Consider the following 26,981-nt stretch of genomic DNA (forward strand, 5'->3'; position numbering starts at 1 on the left):
GCTTGCATGCATCGCTAAGGGGCTTACGGGACAGTGAGAGAGTCGCTGCTGTTGAGGGACAGAGGCACTGGCCTGAGAGTGTATATAGTGCTGCTAAGGATAGATGAAATAGTACCTGTGTAGATAATAAAACGATGTTTATAGTGATTTAAACTTTTCATATCCCAAAGGAGACCAATATAGATGAATGAGGGAGATAGTAATAGTGAAGATGAGGTGCTTTTGTTTGAACCTGAAGGAGATATAAAGATACAGGGAATAAAGACACATTTCTGTTTGGAGCGCAGACAATGAGGGCCTTGAGCATTGGTACGACAAACTGCAAATAAATCAAAACCTGTGACAAAGCGTGTTAAATCTAACACAAGTGCAAAAGGAGTTTCCCAGAGTGCAGGAGGAGGAGGTGATAAGCAGATGTACAGCGTAGCGACGTTGGCACGAGTGCTAGAGCAGCTGTGAGGCAGACACTATCTCTCTAAGTCAAGCACTGGGAGTGCTGGAGGGAGTTGGCGGGCAGAACAGGGTAGCAGTGACCCACGGCTGTGTATCACTGTCATTCCCAGTAGAGTGAAGGGGAAGGCAAGCAGATTCCAGTACATTGTTAAAACCCAGGGAGATGTTTGTCAGATGTTGTCATTTTTATAGCATTTTTCAATACAGATAACAAAGAATCACATGAATCAGGTACAAACATCAAAACAAATCAAAGTGAAATGCAAATGGAATTAAAAGATATTACACAATAAAAGCATTTTTATAAAAGTGTGTCTTAAGAAGTGAGATAAAACAGGGAACTGACTCAGCAAATTTAACCCCATAAGGGGAAGAAAATAGGCCTGACAGCAATGCTGGTAAAATACTTGTGTTAATCAGGATAAAAGAGTCAAACAAAGTTCCAGAAATCCCCAGATCACTACCAAACAGCGGATAAGGATATATGGGGGTTAAAGTGATTAATGGAGGTGTGTCAGCACCAGAGGATTTGGTGATAAATAAACACCCAGAACATGAGAAACAGATCCAATTGTGTATGAAAAGGTGGCATAAACGCACTTAAGGAAAATTAGAGTGGCCAAAAGAAGGCACCTGCTGCGATGAAGTGGAAGCCAACATAAAACATTATAAAGCAAAAGATACAAGCAGTAAGAGAGAAGGCAAGCGAGCCAGAGAGAGAGGGAGAGGTGCTGCTGTGGTTTACACAGGAAGGTTACAGACATACACCGACTTATGCCATGCAGACACAGACACAAATGAGAGATGAAGAGAAACAGGAGGAGAAGTGTGAGAAGGAAAAAATGAAAAAAAAACAAAAAGAGCAGCCAACTGCCCCACCGGGCCTGGCAGACCACCACCAACAGAAAGCCTGGAGTAGGACAATTTCCAGTGACAAGATTAACAGATGAGTAAATGAGTAACAGAAAATAAAAGGTGAGCTGCAGGGGAAGTTCAAAGTGACATGGAATGAACAAGCAAATGACAGGGGGAAAATAGAAATACATTTGAATAAAGACACAAGAGTTAAAGACAAACAAGAAGAAATAATGACAGAAACTGAGAATGATGAGACAGAGGGAGATACATCCCGAGATGAAGAAGAAAGGTCAGAGGGAGACAGAGATGATAGACGACAGTATCAGCAGGTGGTGGAAAGAGCTGAGGTGTCAGAGAATGAGGACTTAGAGGACAATACATTCAGGGAAAATGCAAAAAATGCAACAATTGAAAAGAGGTCAAAGGTCAACTAATATTGACAGTAGCCCCAAGAAGAACACAACAGGAAACAGGGAAACGCCAGGAACGTCAAGTGGACAATATAGACCTGGAAGCAGATTGGAAATGAACCAGTCTGTAAGAGACATCCTTAGAACAGCACAAGAGGCACAGATGGAAACCACTTGACTTGAGGAGCAGATAAAATCACTAAAGGAGGACCAGAGAAAGATAGACGCTGCATGGAATGAAATTATGGAGGAGATTAAAGGATAAGGCATCAACTGGCCAATCACAGAGAGTGAGGATGCATCTGAACGGCGTCATGATATCAGAAGAATCCCCCACTGAAACAAGTCAACGATTAGACAGTGTTAGGGAAAAACTGTCAGATTTAATAAACCGCCAAACACAACATATAAGAGAAATGTCAGAACCATCACCCATGTACTTGAGAAGTGGAAGACGAGTGGGAGGAGAAATCCCCTTAAAACAATGGCCAGAATACAGAAGGGAGGAAGGGGAGCAAGAGTACGAACAAGCTTCAACAAACTTAAGTGCCCCATAATAACTAAGGCACAGGGACAGACCCAGTATGTCCCATGGTCATTCATGGATATGGTTGGGCTGGCTAACAAGCTGCTAGACCTCACTGAAGGAGAAAATAAATAGACCAGTGAACATTGAAACAGGCTGAATGTCCATCAAAGTTCCTACATGCTTTTCAACGAAAATGGAGAGATGAAACAGGAAGTGCCTGGAACATCAATAACACCACAGAAGCTCTGTTCAAAGTAATGGCAAAGAAAGCCATGCCAAAAGAAGTGGAAAAGCATTTGGAGAATGTTGTGGGCCTCATGAAAATGGACTGGTCTCTGTTCTCTAAGCATGTTGTGCACGATGTGGAAACCTATAGAAAGGAAAAACAGAGGGATGAAGACGCTAACACATACCTGGTCAACAAGCTGACACAGCTACAGCTGAATGAATTAACCAAAGCAAAGAAAGAAAGTGATCACATCAATCACATGAACTCGGTCCAATGGTGAAAGCAGCATTACAAATACAACAGTGGAAACTTACAGAGAGTAAGTACATCCATATCTCACCAGGAAAACAATATATTAGAATATCATTAAGAGCATGTGACGAAGGGGTAGCAGAAAAGGTCATGGTGAATGAAAGAATGCCTACAATGATTCCACTGACACCAAAACATAAAATCCTGTTAGAACAGGTGCCACAAGAACTGTGGTCAAAACACAAGACTGATTAGATAGGATTAAAGTAGCACAACCTATACATATCAAGCTTAAACCAGGAGCTATGTTGCCATACAGAAAACAATATCCAGTGAAGCAGCATGCTATAGAAAGAATGAAGACCACAATGGGGGAGGCGGGTAAAAACAAAAAGCCCCAGCAATACTTTACTTTACACACTATAATGATTATCGATTAGTGCATAACCTTAGAGCTATCAATTCCATTGTTGATGCTAAGACACCTGTGGTTCCAGACCCCCATACACTGCTCTCAAACATTCCACCTGATGCACACTGGTATGCAGTTACTGACCTATGTTCAGCCTTTTTCAGTGTGCCACTACATCCAGACTCACAACACCTGTTTGTATTTACTTATCAAGGACAGCAATACACATATGCACGTCTACCACAGGGCTTTGTAGAAAGCCCATCAATTTTTACCAGTGCTGGCTCAAGATCTGCAACACTTATCCAAGTACTGTGATCCAGTACGTGGATGATTTGTAGTCCCACCAAACAACAGTGTGAAAAAGACTCAATTGCAGTGCTAATAGTGCTAGCAAAAGGAGGACATAAAGTAATCAAAGATAACGTTAAAGATGCTAGGGATAAAGCAGAAGTCACAGGGAGAAGTAGAACAAGCTAATGGCACTTTAAAAGCAAAGTTGGCTGCCATCCCAGACCAGCAGCAGAGGATATGTCTGGGAGAGTGGGTATACATTAAGGGGTTCAAGTGGGACCAACCCTGGCGTGAAGGCCCCTTTAAGGTCATCTAAGCAACCCCAACAGCCTTAAAAGTTGAAGAATGAAGTCATGGCAGAAGGCCCAGGATTCAGTTAGAAAAGCAACCAACTGCCTCAGCATATGCAGTTCCAGTCCAAGGACCCACTACAGCAACCTTTCCACCATTAACACCACCTCCACCAAAGCCTTCAATACTGCACCAGTTGCTCCAAGGTGAGATGCCAGTTCAACAGCCAGAACCACCACTTCCAGCCAGAAGAGGAGTCCTACTCTCCAACTGCCCCTGATTCCAGTCATATGACTCCATGGCCATGGGTATCACTGATTGATTTTGACCAAGAGCTTCAATCACCTGAGGAACCACTCCCACATCCTTTCACCAGCACTGCTGTTGAAGATCACACTGCCAATGCTACTGCACCCAAGGAAGTTGGAGACCCAAACAAAGTGGTTGACATGATGCCACAGGAGTTCTGATACATGTTAGCAGATTGCCCACAAGAGGAAACTCAGGCACTGTGCCGTATGAGAAGCAAGGCACTGAAGCACCCTTCTACCAAACGTTACCTGATCCATAAGTACGATGTTTGAACTTCCTTTACGGAATTTCTTCAAATTTGGTACGAACTTTCACTTGGAATGAAGGATGAAGTAATTCGATTTTCGAGGTCAAAGGTCAAGGTCAGGGTGACCTCACAAAACACTTTTTAGCCATTACTAAAGACTTCACACAGTAATTATGACAAAACTTCACACAAATGGTTCATATTGTATGAGTCTGGATAAACAGGGATGTATCCTGAAACTAGTCTGAGCAGCGGAGGGATACAACCATGAGGAGGTGATTCTAGTTTCTCTTTCATGCAATTTGGACGAAGTTCAGAGAAATTAAACTATTCATGACATTATCACTTCACTTTTAGTGTCTAAACCTTTTGCACAATGCTATAGTTACTATTGTTAGAACCTTCCAGTTTAAAAGTGTTGAAACAAACACATTCAGCAGATAAAGGAAGCTTCTGATCAGCTGCTTCTGACGGGGCTGTGGGGCTGCATCAGACAGAAACGGTTACTGTTATATAATGTAAAACAACATCATAAACCGAATTCACACGCTTCTTTATTCTTAGTGGTTTATTACACTCTAACAGTAAAAAAGTTCAAATCCAGAGCATTTTAAAGGGTGAACACGTTCACATACAAACTGATAATGGTAAAATAAAAATAAAAAATAAGAAAAACAAAGCAATTCAACAAATGTCATCAAAACCCCTTCAAGAAAAAGTGATGAGGGAAACGCATTTCTGTGACGTCAAACTGTTGTGGATTGTTTTTAAATATAAAGCTGAACAATGTAAAAAAAAAAAAAGTTGCAGTGTGCAGTGCTAAAAACTCCAACAATATCCAGACTGAAAAATATAATACAAAATGCAAAATAACAAATTGGACATGACATGATCTGAGCTGAAGATAAAACACATGTGTCTTTATTATGTGTTGTGCAAAACAGAAGAGAGCTAAAGGAAGACAGTCCTCCATGTCTCTGTTAACACTGTGAAGTCAAGTCAAACCCACATCAATGTTTCACATTTGTGTAAAAGTACAGATTTTTTAGCAGCACCTTCTTTCCTCCTGTTACCTGCTCCATGACAACACTGAAATGTTTTCTTTTATCAGAAAAGGTAATAATGTTCAGATTATTAACTATTTTAAAACATGTCATCTGAACTTTTCTGCCGTCTGGGTGGTTCTCATCTCATCCATGTACCCCGACTCAGCCCACTGACAGGGGGCATCCCGGGTGGAAGCGGAGGGGGGAGCTGATTGTGTCCGACGGTTGATGGTGGCAGGTACCCACTACTCAAATTAGGTGTCATCCCCATGACTGAGGGTGGCGGAGGTGCAAGCAGGTAGCTGTAGGCTGAGACTGGGGGGGTGTGGTAGGACGTGGTGCCCGGGGGGTGCTGGTGGTAGCCCAGCGGTGGGACACAGGCCTGGGGTACAGTGGTATAACAGGAGCCCTCTGTCTTCATCATGGACTGCAGCTTCTGGTAGCCGTCACTAGACAGCAGGGAGCTGGAGCCGGGTAGGTCCATGGGTGGAGGAGGTGGCGGGGGAGGGCAGTGGGGTAAAGGTGGGGGGGCTGGATTAGTGGGGAGATCTGGGGCTGGTGGGTAGGAGGAGAAAGGCTGATGATCTGTGAGAGAAAAGAAAGATGCAGTGAACAAAACAAACACAAATGACCTGAGACATACAGCTGTCATCTTAAAATACAATAAAACACACAAACACACACACACACACACACACACACACACACACACACACACACACACACACACACACACTGACACACTGACACACACGTGCGCCAGGCTAATATGAGGAGATCAGTTCTTGTTGCTCTTGTTAAAACACATCCATGAGCCACTGTTGCTCTGGGCGACATGTTCCATCATCCTGTAGAATACGGGCACTGTGTTCATTCAGAAACAGCTCCACACACTGATAACAGCCTGTCACTGTCACAGCCTCGGGAGAAGAGCTCCTGTATGCCAGAGGCCACTGAGCATGCTCAGAAGGAGGTTCTGTTTACACTGCTTCGTTAGCTTGTTGTGCTACATATCACAGCCTCCTGACTTTGGAGTAAAGTTGTCTGACACTGATTCTGGTCAATACGATGACTATGAACGTGTGTCTGACGCACAATAAAATAAGGTCTAATGTGATGGATTCAGAGTTGTCCCTGTGTGAGGAGTGTGAGGAGTCTGTGTGGATCTGAGCCCCCAAACAGAACCACAGGAGGCTGGTGGTGCAGCTGTGGTCAGTGCTCAGCAGCACTGAGGCAGAATGTAGATACTGCAGGAGCTGCATGACAGGAGAGACGGGTATGAATGTTGATTTGTCACGCACCACCTGGACCTGTCAGCACACGTGAGGCCCAGACGTTGCTACCCATGCTAGTCGGCACCTGAAGTACTAGTCATTAATATTTTATTAATGTACAATGCCAATTAACTGTTGTTAACTGGTATTGTACATTAACACTAGAACCGCCAAGACGGTCTGACGGACCGTTTGAGTTTTTATTATGTAAATAACTTTGTTCAAATAAAAACTACAGGTCCCTGAGTCCATGACTTTTCATAAATATATGTTTTTGATGGTTTCTGAAGCCTAGAAGGTATTAAATTCAATAAGACAAGATTATTGAGCATTTATTCCTCTGACCACCAAAGCGGTCATATAGACCGCTGTGGCCAGCTGTGGCCAGCTGTGGCCAGCTGTGGCCATAGGAATTATAACAATGTTTCCATTTCGCACTTTTCGCACATCTATTTTTATTCACTGTCTATTTTTTTCATTTAACATGAAGCCTACATTTTTATATGCAGATCTGGAGAGAGAGCAAGAGGAGAGAGAGCGAGCGAGAGAGAGAAAAAGAGAGAGAAAAAGCGAGTGAGTGAGAAGTCGCCACGCACCAGATTTATCCTACCAGCAAAAACTGAAAAGAAACGGAAAGAAATGGAGAGAGGAAAAATCAGACGAATATTCGATGTTCAAGAGGCTTTGTCACCTTCTGAGGACCTGAGCGAGAGGGAAGCTGATGGTTTAGTGATGAGGAAAGTCACTGTCAGCTGGCACATCTGTCAGCATGTCCACTCATGACACAGCCACTTCGCAAGCGTTATTTTCTGAGTAGAAACTAGACCTTGATTTCGTAAATAGTCGGCCTGTAGGCCATTAACGGTAAGCAACATTTAAAATCACCCTCATTTATAATGAATAAAGAAATATAATGCAGCCTAATAAATCTCAACTGTCTAGTCCAGTACACATGGTACACCGGTCTCTGTGAGAGCTTGTAGCTAGGTCAGATCCAGGTGGAACCAGTGTAAAAAAAAAAAAAAACTCTTCCTGTTGATAATAAACAATAACAAAAAATAACAATCCAATAAACCTCAGAGCGAACAGCGACAGCGGCTCTTGACATGAGAGCGAAACACCGTCTCCAGGTGCAGGTGTGTGCCATAGGTGTGTCAAACGGTGCTGCACGATCACTGTTAGTCACTCATTCTCTAACGTAATCCTGTGGCCTCTGGCTTACAGGAGAAATTTACATGATATATTTCGATTATTGTGGACAATAATCAAAATATAGAGAATGGCTGGACTTGTCCTTTAAGGCAGTGTTTTAAGAGTGTGAGGCTGGCTGATGGAGTTCAGGGCAGAGGACACTGACCAGGGTTTATGGAGACTGGTGGAGGCGGTGGGGGTGGAGGAGGTGGTGGAGGAGGCTCTAGATTCGGGATCTCTGGAAAACAAAAATACAAGACAGAGAAAAACAATGAAAAACTGATGGTATATGGATGAATGAACTTAAAGTGCAGTGTCCTCCAGTCCTCCAGACAGGATTTGTTCTTACTTGTGGCCTTGCTGTCGTCCTTGGGAGAGGGCTAAAAAAAAAAAAAAGAAAAAATATCAGTCAGTGTCCGTCAATGCTTGGCTGAGGGCACAGAAATGAGATCAAACACACTCTAACACTGTAAGTTCACGTACCTGAGCTGGTCTAGGTGGTCTGGGGCTGGTCTGAGGCGAGGCCTTCTTGGCTGGTGGAAGGACTGAGGAGGACAGGATGGAAGGTGGTGGGAGGCTGTCCCCTGTTCCCATCCCTCCGTCAGGCATCTGCTGCTTCGCCTGAGAATACAAGTCCAGGATCTGGTGGCAGATATCTTAGAGACGGAGAAGAGCAGGAGCGGAAACAGGAGAAAACTTACTGAAGATTATAAACCAATTATACTATAAATAAATAAATAGATTGTCAGAGAGTATTTCCATTACCCTCCAGCACCTCCACAGGTACATCATAGACAAACTGCTCCCACCAGCGCCGGGACGACTGTTTGGACGTCCAGTCCTGGATGTCGAACTTACAGAGACGTCCAGCTAGATACATGACGGCCACCGCAATGATCTGAGGCTCCCACTGCAGGGCCACCATGGTGCAAAGGCTTTGGGATGAACACAATGCTGTTATTATTACCTAGTGCACATCTGTCAACCTGCTAACATCTGGCATATATTACATTCCACAGCCTTCGCAGGAGACATGCAAGAGGTGCTGTTATCTTCTCCTGATGCCCTGTGATCATTTATCATTTTAATGTTTTAGTGGGGGGCTTTTTGTGTGGTGTAAAATGCTTTTCCATCGTGACAATAATAAAAGTATGAATGAGGGATGAACAGTGAACAAATTACAGAAGCCCTGAAAGGCAAGTCATTTTTTTTTTTTTGCCAGGATAATTTTTTTTTTTTCATCTTTTAGCTCCTGTCCATGGGAGCAGTGTGTCCTTAAGACATTCTAGAGGAAAGATCAGAAATAAAAACAAAGACAAAACTGAAAAGAACAGTTAACTAAGTCAGCGTATAATAAATAAACCAACAGAGACTCAGAACCCATTTTCCCAGATGAAACTCTTCCACCTTATCACAGCTGTTTCTGACTCCCTAAAGTGTTTCTGGCAGAAAACCTGCACTAATTAAAATACAGTTATAGCCAAAAGACAGAACAGCAACGTTACATAACTTGCTACCAGACACTACATCAACCTTGTGTGAGCAAGGAGAAATTAAAAATCCCATAGAATGAAACATGGAGGCTTTTAGTCAGATTTAGACTGGGGTAGTGGTGCACTTCACCCTCTTGTGGCCAAAATCAGTATTACAAAAGCAAACACTGACAAAAAAAAAAAAATTCTTTGAAGAAGAAAAAAAAAAGAATAGTGAATTTTTTTTTCAGGATTTCTGTAATAAATTACCAACTTTTTAAAAATGAAAAAGGTGAAGAGTACTGAACATGGAAATTAAATGCTATCAATGTGGTCGACCTTAAAATTCCCATTTCAGTCAGGAATAGTGGCTCCTGAGCTCACCTGTCATTCACAAAGGTCCAGGCCATCTGAACCAGCTTCTGCACCTTGTTCTTGTCGCCTGAAAAACATCAGCTACACTGTCTTTAGTCTGAAGATGGCTTTGTCAGTGTCACTGAGGAGACTATATTCTCTTAGTACAAACACTCCTGACATAGATTTAGATGAACACTGAAGTCTTTCTATCAATACTGCCCCAGATTTACCTTTGAGTTGCTTTGCATAGCGCAGCAGGAACTGGTACGGATGTTCCACCTGCAGGTCGAACTTGATGGTCTGCAGCAGGATGCGCTCCAACACCATCACCTCCTCCTGTAACGAACACCAGTCTTCTATGAACAAATGGTGACAGACGCCATGATAACCCTCTCCAAGCTTTAAAAGCCAAAGTATCCTGGCTGCCTGTCAAAAGTCTAAGGTTAGAAGTGTACGGTGGCCCTGAGGGCTCAACACACTGCAACTTCAGAAAAGACATGCAGACAAAACAAACAAATTCAGAAAACATCTTCATCAATTTGACAATGTTCAATGCTTTTAATTATATATACATATTGGCAAGTAAAATGTTCAGTTTGAAAGACGTCTGTTTTGGTCATTGCTCGAAGCTTCCACTTCACAACACTCCATGTTCGGGAATGTATCTCAAAACCCAGAGGAAAGTTAAGGTGCACATACTCTGGGGGCATGAAGCAATTCAAAAAAACCACAAACTTGCCACTACTTTTAATTGGAGATTCATTCGTCCTGTTCCTACACACCTACCTCACTAAATACTTGTGCAAAGTATTTTTGTTTTTTGAGGCAAGTATTAACCAAAATCTGAAGTGCCATATTAATTGGTGAAAGTGGGTGTGGCCTATCATATAATTGCTCATAACTCAAGATGCCTGACTAAACTCACTCGACACATCCTGTGCCAGCTCCTGAATACACACACACAGTGTCCTTCTCATCGGATAAAGGGGGGGACAAATGGTGGAACTGAGTCCACAGTTATGGAAATGCTGCGGGCTCTGTGACGATGAACCAACCTCACTCTTTAAATAAAATTAAACTAACTGAAGTTTGCTCAGCTTTGTGAAGCCTGAAAATGCTGCTTCCTGCTGTTGTATCACTGCTTGTGGCTACATTTCTAAGTGTTTCTGGTAATTTAATTTCATCTTTCCTAATTTTACCATGCCAGCCGATGATTTCCATAGTCTGATGCTATTTTTTTTAAATATTTTTTTGGGGCTTTTTATGCCTTTATGATAGCACAGTAGAGAGAGACAGGAAATGGGGAGACAGAGAGAGGGGGAATGACATGAAGTAAAGGGCCGTCCGTCCTGTAGCCTCTACATATGTCTGTGCAACCCACTGCGCCACTCGACGCCCCAAATGATGCTATTTTGAGCATCATTTCCTAGTCATTTTTATGTATTAATTAAAATGTATAAAATAAAAATTAAGAGAAGATAAAGCACAGGGGAGAAAAGACCTTCCTCGATCCAATCTTCAATAATCTGTTTCAATGTGCCAGGATGTCACTCTTATTATATTAATATCATGTAAATTTCTTCTACTTGTAGCAGAAAGGCTGACAATGAATTTCTGCATTCTGCTGAACGTTTTTAGAGCTTCTGTGTCCGCCTGTCAATTTCCCATCATAGAAGCATTTTCAACAACACATCGTATCCTGATGAAAGGATTCCTCGGCACAGACCTTGGGATCATCTCCGAACTGTGCAAACTGCGTGTCGTTGAGCAGGCTGCGAGCCGTTTTGATGATGTCTTTGCACTTCTTTGGAGTTTCCTCCACTTTGCCTGCGAGGAAGAGGCAGCACCCTCCTGTCACCTGCAGACACAGGCACCAGGTCAGGAACAAAATCTCTCTCAAACTTTACAGGAACTGTACATGAAATTTGGACAGCCTGTTTGAGTTACATATAGACAATGCTGAGTGGGGCGTAACAACATGAAACATGAGAGAAGTCATTTGAGGTGGTGGTGGCGGCCTGGACTCACCATGACTCACAAAGTAACTGCTGTGCTCATTTATAAACGTTTGCACTAGTTGCTACTGCAGCAAGTCACTGCTCTGTTAGGTTTTCATCATGAGTGTCTACGACTACTAAAGTCAAAGGCTGGGGAAAACCGTTGCTGCCTGGTTTAAAACATTGACCCACTGAATGCACATCAGGAGCATCAGTGCCACCATCTTAAAGGTCCCATATCCATCCAGTGTTGATCCATAAGAAGATATATTTGTGGTTTTAAGAACCAAAAACCATCTCAATGTAGTTTTACATCTCCTCTCTCAGGCTTCTCTCTGGAGCTCTAGTAACAACAGGTCAGCGAGCCAATCAGAAGAGAGGACGCTCTGAGCCTCTCTTCTGATTGGCTGACTGTTTTCTGAATGATCCAATAAAAATATAGCAGATTTCAGGTAAACACCCAGACAAGCCAAATCCTGCCAGGTTGGATGGTGGGTCCAGGTGGATGGGGCTTGGGTCGTGGCTCAGGCTACGTCCACACTTTACAACAGCATTTTAAAATCAAAACTAACAGTAAACTTCACTGGGTATATACATACACTGCAGCCTTTCTAAATTGACTTGACCTGAGCATTTCCACTGCATTATTGTTTCTTAATAAAAATATTCATACAAGCGCATCCGAGAATATATGTGCCGATACACTATATCTGCGATAGGCCAATATCGGCCGATAAAATCTGCCAACCAATAAATTGGTTGGGCTTTAATTAAAACGATCTCCGTTCATATTAACACACCTGAAAACACATTCATACATGACCAATGACATGCACTGTGCATGTGCGAGCTAGTGTAAACAGGAAGCAGATTGTCTACTCTGCAGTTGATTGGACACACAAAATACTCTGAACGAGGAACAGCAAAGACAGTTGTAGCAGAACCGTAAAATACAGACTGTAAGTGAACAACTGCTGCTGGCAAAGACAACAAGGTCAGTAACACTCTAATTCATTATCATGTTGTATTCACAACTGGGAGTCCTGGCTGATGAGAGCCAATCAGGGAGCGAGGTGGGTGTTTCCAAAGGTCTCAGTTTCTGTCCATCCAGACTACAAAACAACCCCAGAGTTTTCAAAATAAAACACAACCCAAGCATCATGCAAGAGATGTTTTAAAGAACTGCCTGTTTCATAATTTCACTGGATAGAGAACTTTATACTTACATATCTGGGGAACTGCTTGAAGGAATGGAACATGTAGAAGCGGTGGAAATAGACGATCCCAGTTGCCAGTGTGTCATAGTGCCTAAAGCCACAGAGGGTTAAGAAGACTGACAGCAAAGTTTTCACACTGCAGACAGTAGTTATTAATCAGCTCAATCTGTACCCACCCAACATCACACACAAGTTACAGTAATTCATCTTCACTCAACACCCTCACCTCGCTGTACACAATGTTAGTCCTTGTCTTTACTTGTGCTGCTATGCTCTAACTTCACTACATGTGACTGCTCACACTCTGCCAAATAAACATGGGCTGGCTTTATGTGTCCCTCTGGGTGTTTTGAGGGCCACACAGAGCAGCTCACAGCCTGCAGCGGAACACAAGCCAATCACATGAACCGCCCCAGCGAAGGTGGGTTTCATTGACCAGGTCTGTGTTTGTTAAACAGACGGTGGGCGTGGCTCTACGGATGCAGCCAGAATCCGTCACACAGGTATTGTAAGGTAATATAGCCATTGTGTTTTCCACAGAAGGATACAGCCCGAGCCGTGTGCCCACATCAAAGATGAACCGGGCCCCCTCTCTGCGGTACCGGGCCTCGGTGGCAGGGTCCAGTCCCTCTGACTGGGAAGGAGTGTGGGCCAAGTCCTTCTTGTCCCAGTACCAGCATGGTTTGATGTGGTCCAGGATGGCCGGGTCCTTCCTGTCCCAGTGTAAGTGGGGTCTGATGAGGTCCAGGGTGGACAGGTCCCTCTTGTCCCGCCAGCAGCAGGACTTGAGACTGGGAGTGGATGTTGTTGATGGGGAGTGATGAAGGAAGCAGCATTTAACCTGCTAACAGCTGCTCCAGGCACACATGCTGCTAGCTAATGTCACAGACTAACATAAGACCTCAAGCTGACCTCTGTCGCTTTCACACAGTAACGACAGACAAACGTCGACGAGAGAAACTCCACTGATGTGTAGCGAGGTAAATATCCTGACTGCTGAGGGAGCACACACCTTCCGCACCTGGCTTCTTTTCCACAGCGGGCTTCTTGGAAATTTTCCGGCCCACCTTAAAAGTGGCATAACGCCTGTAGAAGGCGTTGTTCAGTCGTCTTCTTCTTCTTCTTCTTCTTCTTCTTCTTCTTCTTCTTCTTCTTCTTCTTCTTCTTCTTCTTCTTGAATAACATGGTAAACATCTATAAATCTGCTCGGTCAATGGGCCAGTGATCATTGTCAGTATATCCAGTGGTACATAACAAACAGGAACTTGATTTTCCAACATGTAAACAAACATGGACTAAAAAAACAGGGTTTAGGTTGAAGCCCATAGCTTAACTTACTGTATCCATGGCAACATATTTCCTGTTTGTTGGCTTTGTTGTTTCAGCTAAATCAGTTTCTTTTAAAAACATATTGATGTCAGTTTTCTCTAAGAGACCTGACAATGAAAAGTAGTCTGTCTTCCTAGTGAATGAATAAAGGGATTTCTCTAAATGTCCTTCCCACAATGAAGTAGTATGTGTTTGATTGGTCTGGTTGGCTTCGATGTGTGCATTTTCCAGCTGGGTATTCTGTATAATGTATGGTTGAGTATTACCAAGTCTAAGACTTTTTTCATTCTACTTCCATTTATATAATTGGAAAATTTACAAACAATCAAACACATCAATACTTGAATTGATACTTAATAACATTAAAAATTTGACAAAAAAAGAACACAAATAACTAGAAAATGAACAAATACATATTTTCTTCTAAAATTGATAAATTTATCATTTTAGTGACAGACTTCTTCAGACAAGAATTTCATTTTTTTCGCCTACAAATCTGTTGGTGGAGATTTGAGTTCAGATTATTTTGTCTGCTGTATGCCCATTGAGAGCTATACAGTGCCAGAAACTCCATCAGTTAGTCAGTGGGTGTGATTGTAAAAGATACATGTCAACATTATTTCAAATAAAATTTGAATCAAGTCAATAAAATCGATCGATATTTTATCACTATTATTTTTAAATTCAGATACATTTAATCACTTCCATTATTAATTCATAAGTATTTTCATCAACTCCACTTTATCAGTTATTTTTTATTACTTCCACCCCACTTTCATGAAATGATAAATGGCAATTATGTTTTATGAAGGATGAAACAAATGAGTCTGCTTTCATCTGGTTTAATCTTTAAATTAACCAAATCACTTGATCATTTCTGTTTTTCATTTCACATTCATATTTACTGCATTTAATTCACATGTATTTTCATCATCTGAATTTTTATCAATACATTTTTGTTACTTTCACCCCTCATACTTCCACACTGAACTACAGGAGTGGAGGGTGTAAGGGCTGGATTAGAATTGGGCTGAAACAATCATAGCCTTTGAAGTAAGATACATAGTAAAGTATAAACAATACGTACAAATAGAATAAATACAATTAAAGGAAATAAATGCAACATATAAATAAGGATTATGAAACAAAAACAATAAGCAAAAGTACATAGACGTTAACTGGTCAGCTTGAAAATGACTAAACAACGCCCTCTTCAGGCGTTATGCCACTTTTAAGGTGGACCGGAAATTTCCAAGAAGGAGCTCTATGTGAAGAGCAAGGTTCAGCGTCGTCCCCCATGAGCCGCTCCATCCAAACAAAGAGCACCGTAATACGCCGGAGCCATAATCATGACTGACATATCTTTCAGCCAATCACCATAGCTCAAACGTTACCATATATGGTAGCTTTTAGATTTCTAAAAGTAAATGTCCAATGACAGTGTGCGGTAGGAGGGGGTGGTACATTTTCTTGTACCAGCAGTTCATGTTCCGGAGCGTGCTGTCCAACAACTAATCAGAATGCCAGAATCCAGTGTTGTTTTCGTGGGCGTGTCTGAAGATTACACCAATCACAGGCAGGACTGAGTCAAGGTTGGTTTGTGTGCAGAAGAGAGGAACTGCTGCTGTCACTGGAAAGGTATGAGTGAACTAGAGAAAAATGTCTACGGCTGGGTTTATGGTTGAGCTCTGACCTGGTCTTCGGTCTTATTCTCTGTCAGTGTGTGTTTGTGGTGTACAGGCTGTTGCACTGTAGTGGATAGGCCTAGCTAACCAGCTAATTAGCTCATTCTATAACTCTTCTACTGAGCCTTTATCACTGGACAGCCTAGCAGCTAATAGCTAGCCCGCTGACGTTAGTCAGTGTAGATGAATGAGCTCCGTTTGTTACCGTGCCCGGCTCCGCTCGGATGGGCGTGAGTCCTCGGTGTTAGAGGCTAGCTGCTGGCCTAGTGGGATAGGTTACAACCACCCGAGGAGCTAATTGGTGCTGGGCTGTCGGCTCTTATGCTACGGTTGAAATTAAGCTTTGACACCACAGTACTTATGTCACATAGTACAAAATGATTTCCGTCATCAGTTTGCTGACATGAGGGACTTGGCAGAGAGGAGCTAAGAGTGGCTCTGAAGACAAACCACCCAGCTAACTGTGTCGTTAGCCTTCCCTCAGGGAAGTAGCCCACTTTTTAAAAAAAGAAAAAAAAAAAGCTTTATAGCAAGCTAGTTAGTCCTGCTTCAGTTGGGCTGGGACAGGAACACAAAGTTTTGACTGTTGCACTTCAGTCGGAGACCCCTTAATTTTTTTTTTTTTTTTTAGAAGTAATGTTAACTGCACCTAGGTGACTGACACTACAGCGGTGGAGCTGGTTCTGCACCACATTTGTAGTTGTCTTCAAACCACATGTTGAAGTGTGTCACTTGTCATTTCCTGGAAGTTTCCAGAATGTAATTTCCATTACCAAGCACCCAGCCATAAAAGGCACATGCAGTTTTACCATATATGATATGTTCCTTACTACATTAAACCTTTCTACATAGTTAGGGTTAGGTTTAATTTTTTTTAATTTTTATTATTGTTAAACAGAGACATAATTACTATTCAACAGAGTCAAACATTTTGTATAAAGAGAGATTAAAGCTGCAGTAATCAATTTTTTCAAATTAACATTTTAGTAAAGGATTTTGTAATCTGATAGGGGTGCTCTCCTCATAGTAATAAACAGAGGGTTGTCCCTCAACTCTGCAGTTACCTTCAGCTTCAGTTGCGCTTTTCAGCCTTTTGTAGCTCATTGTTTTGGTTTCCTGCCCTGATAACTCTGCTCTCGCCATCTCGTCTCCAGCTGCAACTGTGTGCAGACAGCTGTTAGGAGTGACTGTCCACTACCTGCTCAACAGAAAACAACAGACAGACACAGTCAGAGACCAGCTGGTGAACATACTATAACATGTTCACTATAAGAAGTTCATATGGTAACAATTATGTATTCCCCAATTGATCATTATCATGTAAAAATACATGATTGCTAGATCGGAATAAATGCTTCTAGTCACTGATCAAACCTTAAAACTGATCACGTGTGGTTAGTACTATGGTGTCTGCACTGTGTGCTGTGTAGTGTAGTCTTGCCTCCAACCTTGTTCAATGTGCTGGCGAGCAACATGCCACCAAAACAAAACAACATGTCAGCCATGTGGAACTTTTACAAAGTGTGTGAGACTGAGAGAAGGTACAACATCTGCAATGCTCCTTGGGAGTTTTTTGTACTGCTCTGTTGAACAAAGTAAAAGCATGTTGTTGACTGAATAAGGATGACTTCTGGTGGTCCTTTTATCAGGTTACGCTCCTGCCTGTTGGAGGTCCCAGTACACTGCAAAGCTAAGCAGGCTGACCAACTGTGAAACCAGCTGCTATAACAAAACACAAAAATGATCATCGGCCCTGGATCGGCCGATCTCACTCATAGGTGATTGGTATTGGCACCAAAAAAATGTGATCGGGGCATCCCTAGCAACAATATGTCAGTTGTTTTTCCACATTGACCTCAAGTGACAAAAAAAAACCCATTAATGCAGCTTGAGTATAACTGGTACTGGTACAACCAGGTCATATAGAGTGTTAAAAATCCAGTCTCTTCCTCAATGAGAAGGACTGGCAGTCATGGTTTAGACCTGTGTGTGTGCCTTAGAACAAACAAGTTAACCAGCACTTGCAGAAGGCCAGGGCAGTGACTGCCTGATGCTTTCTTCCTCTTGAAAGTGAGTGACTATTGGACCACAGTGACAACTGCTACTAAATGACACTGAGCAGCTGTGTAGTGTGAGAGGGGGAGTGAGACACACTCACTCACACTTGGGCTGTGTGGCGGTAATGTGATGTTTAACTGTCTGGATTTTGTGTGTGTGAGAGTGTGTGAGTGTGAGGGAGGGTGGGGGTGTGTGGGGTTAGCAGTTGCACAGTGAGGAGGGATTCATATTATTCATTTGTTCGAAGTTTAACTGGTCCATGTAAAGCGGAGATTGACACTGTATAAAGGTGTTATGGTACTGCTGTGGAAACTACTAGACTAACACTTAATGTCAGACTGGCACTGAGACCAGTGAGTGGGATTTGTGGAACAGGAAATATGGTTTTGTTGTCTATGGTGCAGCCTCTGCTCTGCCCTCTGTGTGGTAGCAGGAAGTTCCCAAGGCTTGGGAGCAGTGATGTTTTTTCACATGACCAACCAGCATAGGGCGGAGGCGGTGAGTCCCACATCCCACAGTTGTATCTGTCAGTCTCACCAAGAAGTTGGCCGAGAGTAACTAAAGAAAAAGCTCAGTGTAAATATGTGAACATCAGTGAGGACAAAAGTTACTATGGTGATGGTGTCTTAATGAGCAATCACAAGTTCTCTGCACTTGATGGTTAGATATAATATTGGTAGTGCTTTTGATGGTTCACTATAATGGAGATAAGTCTTTCCACTTTATCATGTTGCAGCTCAACATTTGTAAATATGAATACTTTTGACAGTGTATTCAAGATGATACCACACTGCAGGACTAACCAGCAGCATCCATGACCATATTTAAACATTACAACACTCCCTGGCATATTATTGTCTTAACCAGAGGCCCTACAGTCTGATCAGACACGGGAGTCTTGAAACGGAGAGATGGAAATGTATGCTTCATTACAATCCTTTGTCCCTATGATTATAGTAATTTTACATGTAGTGAAATATATACAGTGGGGCCCACAAGTGTGAGGCCACATTGGTCTGACCATACTGCACATACACTTTCTATAGTGGTGATCTGTCATATCTTATTATAGCCTTGTTAACACGACCATTGCACTGTGTATCACACAGTGTAAATACATTTAATTTGCTTACTATGAATACAACTTTAAGATCCACATACAGACACGTCATACAGATGAGATGGGTAGAAACATTAGCATTAAAGCAGCCAATCAAAACCAAAGCTCAAAAATGCTTCTGCCACATATCAGACCAAACCATAGCAGGGACCCACCACCCCAAAAAAAAAAAAAAAAAAAAAGATTGTTAAAAAATTACATATATATATATGTATGTATGTATGTATGTACAGTGCATCCGGAAAGTATTCACACCCCTTCACTTTCCCCACATTTTGTTTGTTTGTTTTGTTACAGCCTTATTCCAAAATGGATTAAATTCCTTTTTTTTCTCATCAATCTACACACAATACCCCATAATGACAAAGCGAAAAAGGGTTTGTAGAAATTCTTGCAAATTTATTAAAAATAAAAAACTGAAATATATAATATAATATATTATGGTAGGGAGTGACCAGACGGAAGCCTCTACTCAGTAAAAGGCACATGACAGCCTGCTTGGAGTTTGCCAGAAGGCACCTAAAGGACTCTCAGACCATGAGAAACAACATTCTGTGGTCTGATGAAACCAAGATTGAACTCTTTGGCCTGAATGTCAAGCGTCAAGTCTGGAGGAAACCAGGCACCTCTCATCACCTGGCTAATAACATCCCTACAGTGAAGCATGGTGGTGGCAGCATCATGCTGTGGGGATGTTTTTCAGCGGCAGGAACTGGGAGACAGGATCGAGGGAAAGATTAACGGAGCAAAGTACAGAGAGATCCTTGATGAAAACCTGCTCCAAAGCGCTCAGGACCTCAGACTGGGGCGAAGGTTTACCTTCCAACAGGGCAACGACCGTAAGCACACAGCCAAGACAACGAAAGAGTGGCTTCAGGACAAGTCTGTGAATGTCCTTGAGTGGCCCAGCCAGAGCCCAGACATGAACCCGATTAAACATCTCTGGAAAGACCTGAAAATAGCTGTGCAGCGACGCTCCACATCTTCCACATCTAACCTGACAGAGCTTGAGAGGATCTGCAGAAAAGAATGGGAGAAATACCCCAAATACAGATGTGCCAAGCTTGTAGCTTCATACCCAAGAAGACTTTAGGCTGTAATCGCTGCCAAGGGTGCGTCAACAAAGTACTGAGCAAAGGGTGTCAATACTTATGTACGTGCGATATTTCAGTTTTTTATTTTTTAATAAATTCTCAAAAATTTCTAAAAAACCTTTTTCACTTTGTCATTATGGGGTATTGTGTGTAGATTGATGAGAAAAAAAGGAATTTAATCCATTTTGGAATAAGGCTGTAACAAAACAAAATGTGGGGAAAAGTGAAGGGGTGTGAATACTTTCCGGATGCACTGTATATGTGTACTTTTTTCATTTGAGCTCATTGTGACAGTCTCTGCTGAGTTTTGCTGTCATGTACAGCGTTGTTTCCCTCCTTTCTTCCTTCCTGCTGCATGTGTTGTAATCTACCAAGTTAGACCACACGTCTTTAGTGTGCCAGCATTAAAAGCAACAGTTTTTTCACCCAGGCTCTAAAATGGCCTTGTGTAATTAGTATATATTAGGATGGGCACTTGAATAAATTTCCTTGATCAATCATCGGGAAAATTAATGATCAATTATCGATTCATCATTAATTTTTTAGGTTAAAAAATGCCTATGAAAGAAAATACTAAAGAAAGTGTCTTTTTCCTCAATGAAATCTTTATTCTAAGAAGAAATTATAGTCCAACAACAATCCTCTGAAACACGGCAGTTAAAGTTTAATTGTTTAACTATTAAACAGAACAAAAAAGATATGTGGCGCTCCTAATGGCAGCGGAGCCCGAGGCTCTGAGCCAAACCTCTTTACAAATAACAAGCCAAAGCTACAGCGTTTATACATGGAATTGCAATGTTAACAATGAGCTTCGAAATGTTCCACACCAAACCAAAGATCCTCTATACAGAAGATACCGCATTACAGGCAGTGCCAATGGTATGACACCGGACACAGTTCTGGTCTCCTAAGTGGGCGTTGTCCCCAGACCCCTCTCTCAAGCCAAGGCAACTGGCATGAAGTGTGACAGTCGCTAATATTAAAATCTACCCTGTCTAGACTTACCTCTTTGCAGCCTTTGGGAAAGAAAAGACTGATCCGTTTTTCTTGTTATTACAGCCTGTTGCTGCACAAAGCTCAGGCATTTTTAACACTAACTGATGGATTACTTGTCCCTGCAAAGAATACAACAATAGATGATACAACACGGACAAATCTGTGCCTTTTTTGCTGCTGTTTTTTGTCTGCTAACGACATCTGATCAGCCCAGTACAAAGTCATGTCAATTTAATAGGCTAATAATCTTTTATCAATTGTTAAGCAATGTTTTATTTAAATCTTAAAGTTTAATCCATAGTTTGACCTATAAGTAAGTCAATCCAAAAATAACTCTGGTCCATCTAAACACCTGGTTATCAGCTGGCAAACGATGTCGGCAGTTGAGACAGAGGCAGGTCTCCAATTAAGTAAATTTTGTCCTGATCTGTTTGTCTGAAGTGTTCTGAAGACGTGTGGCTTTTGAAAACTGGGTCCAGTATTTATTTTGCTGACTATGGAGCGAAATTATCTGTGATAATCTGTGATCTTGTTCACTTCGCCCACTGGAATGAATACACTCAGACCTGCTGCTGGTCTCCTAAAGGGGTGGGGAGGTGGAGAAACCCACGAGACACAGATACAGGAAATAAAACAGAAATGAAGCATCTCAGTTTCTCTACTGTCTCTGACCAAACTTCGCCTTGCTCTCTTCATGTTTACCTGCGATGCCTACGGGAACCTGCGTATTCATTTTTCTCTGTTGAAAATTTAAATTGCTGGTTGCTGCCACTTAGTGAAATTCATTGCATTGCTTTAAGACACACTAAACAACACAACCTCGATGATACACACGTTACATCGATCAGATTCCACGTGATTGACAAAATTCTTAACGATCAATTATCAATCATGGATTAATTATGCTCACCCCTAGTATATATATGGTATATGATCATGAATAAAATCTGAATCAGTCTATGTGGTGCAGTACCAACAAAAAGCTCTGGTATCATCCCCAGCCACACATTATATCTACTGTTTAATGCCCATTCTGTTGTATATTTCTTCCAGGATTTTGCCCACTGTTGTGTTTCTCCCTGGGGTTGCTAAGCTATTTAGCTAGCTAGTTATTTTGTTTTGTATCAAAAACTCGCAGAGTTAGGATTGGCAGGTGTGTGCTGGGCAGCAGAGAGCATTACTGCACACTGTGTATGTGGGTTGCGTGTTGTGTGTGTGTGTACATGGAGTTTGTTTTGTAGGATTTGGCTATAGGTAAATTATTTCATGGAAAATATGGATTTTAGGTCAACCCAGCAGACAAAAAAAAAAGCAACCTATGGCAACAGTTCTGCAGTATAGCCGTGGAGCTTGCAACTCGAGCTACACCATCAGCTACAGCTAGTTAACATGAGTACAATCGTATCAGGTCCCACACAGTCAGTGCCATTTCCAGGATCACATCGCTGGATGGCAGCAAAGTGCACCAATGTAACCGCAAGCAAGCAAAGAATACTACAAAGTCAATTGTGAGCGCAATGGCCATACAGTACACAATGGTCACGTGACATGATGTTACTACTCCCCTAGCCTTGGAAACAAATATCTGCCCTTTCTGTGTCGGTGCTTCTTTTTGTTTCACTCTTCATGTAAAACGTCATTGTAGATGTAGAATTCTTCCTAAAGACAAACATTTTCTGACTTTTATGCATTACATGAGACCAAGCTCTTATATAAAAAACACCTTTATTTAAGCAATATCACATGAGAGAGAGTGATGTTGCTGCTGTGCTGATGTTCAGTACAACATCATAATCTTGAGTTGTCCGAGCGCCATATCACTTAACAGTAATAAGCAGCAACAGATTATGATTTGTTTGTTTATTTCATGATTTATTTGGCTTCACCAACACAAATAGTTCTGCAACTGAACTGAACAGGACTATTGCTAGCAACACAAACATTTCCCAGACCTGCACACTAGCTTGTTGCTGTGTCTGCACGTTACTTCCCCTTCATTGTCTTCTGACGAACAGACATAATTTAATTCAAATGTTATTTCTGGGGGCGTCGAGTAGCTCAGGTGGATGAGCATAAGCCCCATGTGTAGAGGCTACAGTGTTCGTTGCAGATGGCCCCGGTTCGAGTCCTGCATCCGACAAGCCCTTACCTGCATGTCATTCCCCCTCTCTCTGCCTCCTCATTTCCTGTCTCTCTCTACTGCACTATCAATAAAGGCACAAAAAGCCTGAAAAAAAAAAAGAAGTTATTTCTGGAAATATTTTTAAGAAACTGAAGTAAAGGACACGTTCTGTCTGTTTGTCAATCTCCTCCTTTCTTAACTCAAAACGCAGCACCTACACACAACAAGCAGCGCTTCGGTTATATACAATAAATTGTGGCAGGGCAAATTCAATTGAATATTAATTTAATACTATGAATAATACATTACTACATTAATGGGAAAACAAGTCAAATATTGTCTTGACATTTGCAAAGACGAGCAATCAGTGATCGTCCTGTTGATAATCGATCACAGGCATGAAGTTCTGGTGACAGTAAGTCAGAGTATGAGGTGCTGTCAGTAATAATGGTGTGTCTTCTCTCAGCCCAGTTGTCCATCCAGCACCATGGGAAAGAAGAGTCGAGTGAAGACTCAGAAGTCGGGCTCAGGGGCCAGCGCTGTGGTTTCCCCCAAAGAGATGATGAACCTCATCTCTGAACTGCTGCAGAGTACGTTTACACAGCCGCTCCACCTTCACCGTCTTTACCTGAGGACAGACCTTTTCACTCACTGCTCACAGAGACAGCTAGATACTAACTCACATGTTTGTTTTAAAGGTGTGTCCGGACCTAGCAGTTCTGAAGCACATTCCTCTTTGCTCCTTACAAAACAAACTGAAAAAAACACATTTTCTATAGGAGATTTTTTACTGCACAATTTCATAAGGCTTCAATTCTACCTCAGTTTAGCTCAATTCACTTGTTTATGTGTGTGTGTATGTGTATATTATTATTATATATTAGGGCTGCATGATATGCAAAAACAATTATATATTGACATTGCGATTACGATATAGAATTTCAGTTGGAATGATGTTTTTTTCATTTCTTTTTCACCAAAAAAAAATTAAACATGATGATGTGATTTTTGTTGGGTCTTGTACCAAACACACATGTTCCTTTAGGTCTGGAGGACATGATTTGTAGTTAGTGGTGCCAACAATGCGCAGCAATGCCATGACACATTTTACCTTTACCTGCGATTTGGATATTGCACTTGGCCATGTTGTGATTTCGATTATACATGCATTGCCAAATCATACATAATTTCAAGGCTCTTCAAAGAGTCAGGTCCAGACCTTACAATATTATAGACAGAAACCCAACAGATCCAGACTCCACGACCAGGAACAGCTATATATATATATACTGTTGTATTCAAGCACTGTCATACTAGTTGTTATAATGGTAATAATATTAACAACAGTAATGATAGCAGCACCAATTAAAAATAATACAGATAATGTTACCCAGTTCATTTTTAGGGAAAATGGAAGCAAGATAGACCCAGATGTGATTAATACAATGTTCTTTGTTAATGAGGAGATAAATAATACTGATACAAACAATGAATAAGGGAAACTAAAAAGAGAAACAGGGAAGCTGAGGTTGAAACAAGTAATAACATGAATAATAATGGGGACAGATCTGGATCCCGCAGCTCTGGAGTCAGAGAGAGAGCAGGGAGAGAGAAAACACAGAGTTAATGACATGCACTCGGATGATAGAAATGATGGAGAGAAGAAGTGCTTGTGCAGCATAAGATAAGTTATTACGCACAACTCGGGATGGTTCAGGGCTCTTTAGTTACGTTACATGTGATATTAAAAAGATCTTTAGACGTCTCAAATGTAATTTGAAGTGAATCATCAGATAGAGAATGAAAGAGAATCTCTTTGTGATTTGCTGTATCTTCAGGTATGTTTGGCTGCATGGGTCAGCTGAAGTGATGCAGTTGCAGTTTTAATGGTTGACCTTTGTTTTCCCAGAGTGCAGCAGTACAGCACCCTCTGCTGGTAAAGAGTGGGAAGAGTACATCCAGATCAGAGGCTTAGTGGAAAAGATCCGCAAGAAACAGAAAGGTGAGGATGTGCACACACACAATGTTTATATTTCTGTTTTTCTAAAGTAATGAAACTGTTGATGTTGAAGAAATATGAAGTGAACATAAGGTATTAGTTTTGGGGGAGGGTTAGGTTGTGACCAGGGGACATCCAGAACATAAAGAAGTGAATTATTTATTGTTGTGTTTGTGTGTGTGTGTGTGTGTGTGTGTGTGTGTGTGTGTGTGTGTGTGTGTGTGTGTGTGTGTGTGGGTGTGGTGCGCACTCAGGTCTGTCAGTAGTGTTTGAGGGCAGCAGAGAGGACTATTTCTCGGACCTGATGTCCTGGGCTCAGGAAAGCGGGGCTTCCTGTGACGGCTTCACTGTGACCGACTTTGGTACGGAGGGCTACGGTCTGCGGGCCACCAGAGACATCAAGGTGATTCCAACACAGTGCTGACACCTTTTGTTTATTCTTGATGTTCCAAAGCGATTTTCAAAGGACCAGTCTACTGATATTCAATACTTCAATACTACTCCACTGTTGGCTGTAAATGATTTTAGGTTGACCTACGGCAAAATCAGAGTGAAACAATTGCTACGGGAGCGAAGAGTGCCATTCATTTACTTCCCATCCCTACACTGTACATTAAGAAGCTGATCTTTGACTTTTCTCAGTGCTGTGTGTGTGTGTGTGTGTGTGTGTGTGTGTGTGTGTGTTTGCAGGCAGAGGAACTATTCCTGTGGATTCCCAGGAAGATGCTGATGACAGTGGAGTCGGCCCAGAACTCTGTGCTGGGTGAGAACTTCAGTTCATAAAAGTGTTTGTGAGGAAACTGCCAATCTGAATCAGAAAAAAAGAAAACACCAAACAGAGTTCCATATTCTGTTGGTTTTTGTAGTAAAAAGAAGTAAATACAACTCCTATTTTTATTTATTTTTTGAAGTTGTTGAAATAAAAAGCAATAGATAGATAGATAGATAGATAAATAGATAGATAGATAGATACTTTATTCATCCCCTAAGGGAAATTCATGAGCATCAACATTTGAAGAAAGGCGTCCACTATACTGCATTTTTCTTTTAAAACGCATCTCCTTTGCTATGGTTTTGCCTCTGTCCACTCTACTCAACCCATGGAAACCAAGACTTTTGGTAACTCTGCTGGACCTGTTTTATTTTGAAAACTCTGGGGTTGTGTTGTAGTCTGGACCGACAGAAACTGAGACCTTTGGAAACGATGATGTAGACACCCACCTCGCTCACTGATTGGCTCTCATCAGCCTGGAGTGCCAGCTGTGAATACAACATGATAATGAATTACAGTGTTACTGACCTTGTTGTCTTTGCCAGCAGCTGTTGTTCACTTACAGTCTGTATATTAATGCAACTGCCTTTGTTGAGTATTTTGTGTGACTAATCTACTGCAGATTAGACGATCTGCTTCCTGTTTACACTAGCTTGCACATGCTCAGTGTATTTGAAAGGTCATGTGATATGTGTTCAGGTGTGTTAGTCTGGACGGAGATCGTTTTCATTTGAAAAAGCTGTTTTAAAATGAAAATGTAATGGTGTGGACGTAGCCTCATTTTAATGTCCGCTTGCTGCAGACGTGCAGTTTGCATCAAAATGTGTAATTTGTCCAGGTGTTGTGCATACAACTGTAACCATGGTTTATATAAATCTTCCAGTGTGACGCAGGTCCTCATTACATGTTGAAATATACTGCAGCAAGTTTATTTACAATAGCACTAACACAAGATTTTCAGTCTG

General features: G+C 41.8%; 3 protein-coding genes across 4 annotated transcripts in view; 2 read left to right on the forward strand and 1 right to left on the reverse strand.

The window, feature by feature from the left end:
- Positions 1-4,837: 4,837 nt before the first annotated feature.
- Positions 4,838-13,523, reverse strand: LOC111667251 (cyclin-K-like). Its single transcript, XM_023422902.2, has 10 exons — positions 13,390-13,523; positions 12,851-12,932; positions 11,354-11,485; positions 9,858-9,963; positions 9,655-9,712; positions 8,564-8,733; positions 8,282-8,454; positions 8,148-8,178; positions 7,965-8,036; positions 4,838-5,918 (listed from the first exon to the last, which is right to left on the reverse strand). Exons 2-10 carry the CDS (start codon positions 12,881-12,883, stop codon positions 5,473-5,475), a joined length of 1,221 nt encoding a protein of 406 aa, XP_023278670.2. The 5' UTR covers positions 12,884-12,932; positions 13,390-13,523; the 3' UTR covers positions 4,838-5,472.
- On the forward strand, positions 13,170-14,347 carry LOC147818153 (uncharacterized). Its single transcript, XM_087178407.1, has 2 exons — positions 13,170-13,262; positions 13,382-14,347. The coding sequence occupies exons 1-2, from the start codon at positions 13,172-13,174 to the stop codon at positions 13,660-13,662; spliced, it is 372 nt and encodes a 123-aa protein (XP_087034533.1). The 5' UTR covers positions 13,170-13,171; the 3' UTR covers positions 13,663-14,347.
- A 1,405-nt stretch (positions 14,348-15,752) lies between these two features.
- Positions 15,753-26,981, forward strand: part of setd3 (SET domain containing 3, actin histidine methyltransferase) — a 39,493-nt gene continuing 28,264 nt past the window's right edge. The window contains exons 1-5 of one of the 2 annotated variants that reach the window (XM_023422905.2): positions 15,753-15,808; positions 23,717-23,835; positions 25,155-25,247; positions 25,499-25,647; positions 25,935-26,007. In XM_023422905.2, coding sequence (XP_023278673.1) covers positions 23,733-23,835; positions 25,155-25,247; positions 25,499-25,647; positions 25,935-26,007 — 418 coding nt within the window. In that variant the 5' untranslated portion in view covers positions 15,753-15,808; positions 23,717-23,732. Of the gene's footprint in view, positions 15,809-23,711; positions 23,836-25,154; positions 25,248-25,498; positions 25,648-25,934; positions 26,008-26,981 lie in introns of both variants that reach the window. The other variant, XM_087178402.1, reaches the window with a different exon arrangement.

Source organism: Seriola lalandi, unplaced genomic scaffold, assembly GCF_002814215.2.
Source record: "Seriola lalandi dorsalis isolate HSWRI2012SDOR001 ecotype SW California unplaced genomic scaffold, Sedor1 jcf7180002054687, whole genome shotgun sequence".
NCBI classification, from domain to species: domain Eukaryota; kingdom Metazoa; phylum Chordata; class Actinopteri; order Carangiformes; family Carangidae; genus Seriola; species Seriola lalandi.

Excerpts from the sequence above, each read along its gene's own strand:
- LOC111667251 (XM_023422902.2), bottom strand. The coding sequence starts at position 12,883 with ATGTTCCATTCCTTCAAGCAGTTCCCCAGATAT. Across the intron at positions 11,486-12,850 it reads TCAAGCAGTTCCCCAGATAT|GTGACAGGAGGGTGCTGCCT; the intron begins GTAAGTATAAAG and ends CTGTGTCTGCAG. Across the intron at positions 8,455-8,563 it reads ACCTGTGGAGGTGCTGGAGG|ATATCTGCCACCAGATCCTG; the intron begins GTAATGGAAATA and ends TCCGTCTCTAAG.
- LOC147818153 (XM_087178407.1), top strand. The coding sequence starts at position 13,172 with ATGTGTCCCTCTGGGTGTTTTGAGGGCCACACAGAGCAGCTCACAGCC. Across the intron at positions 13,263-13,381 it reads CATGAACCGCCCCAGCGAAG|AAGGATACAGCCCGAGCCGT; the intron begins GTGGGTTTCATT and ends TGTTTTCCACAG.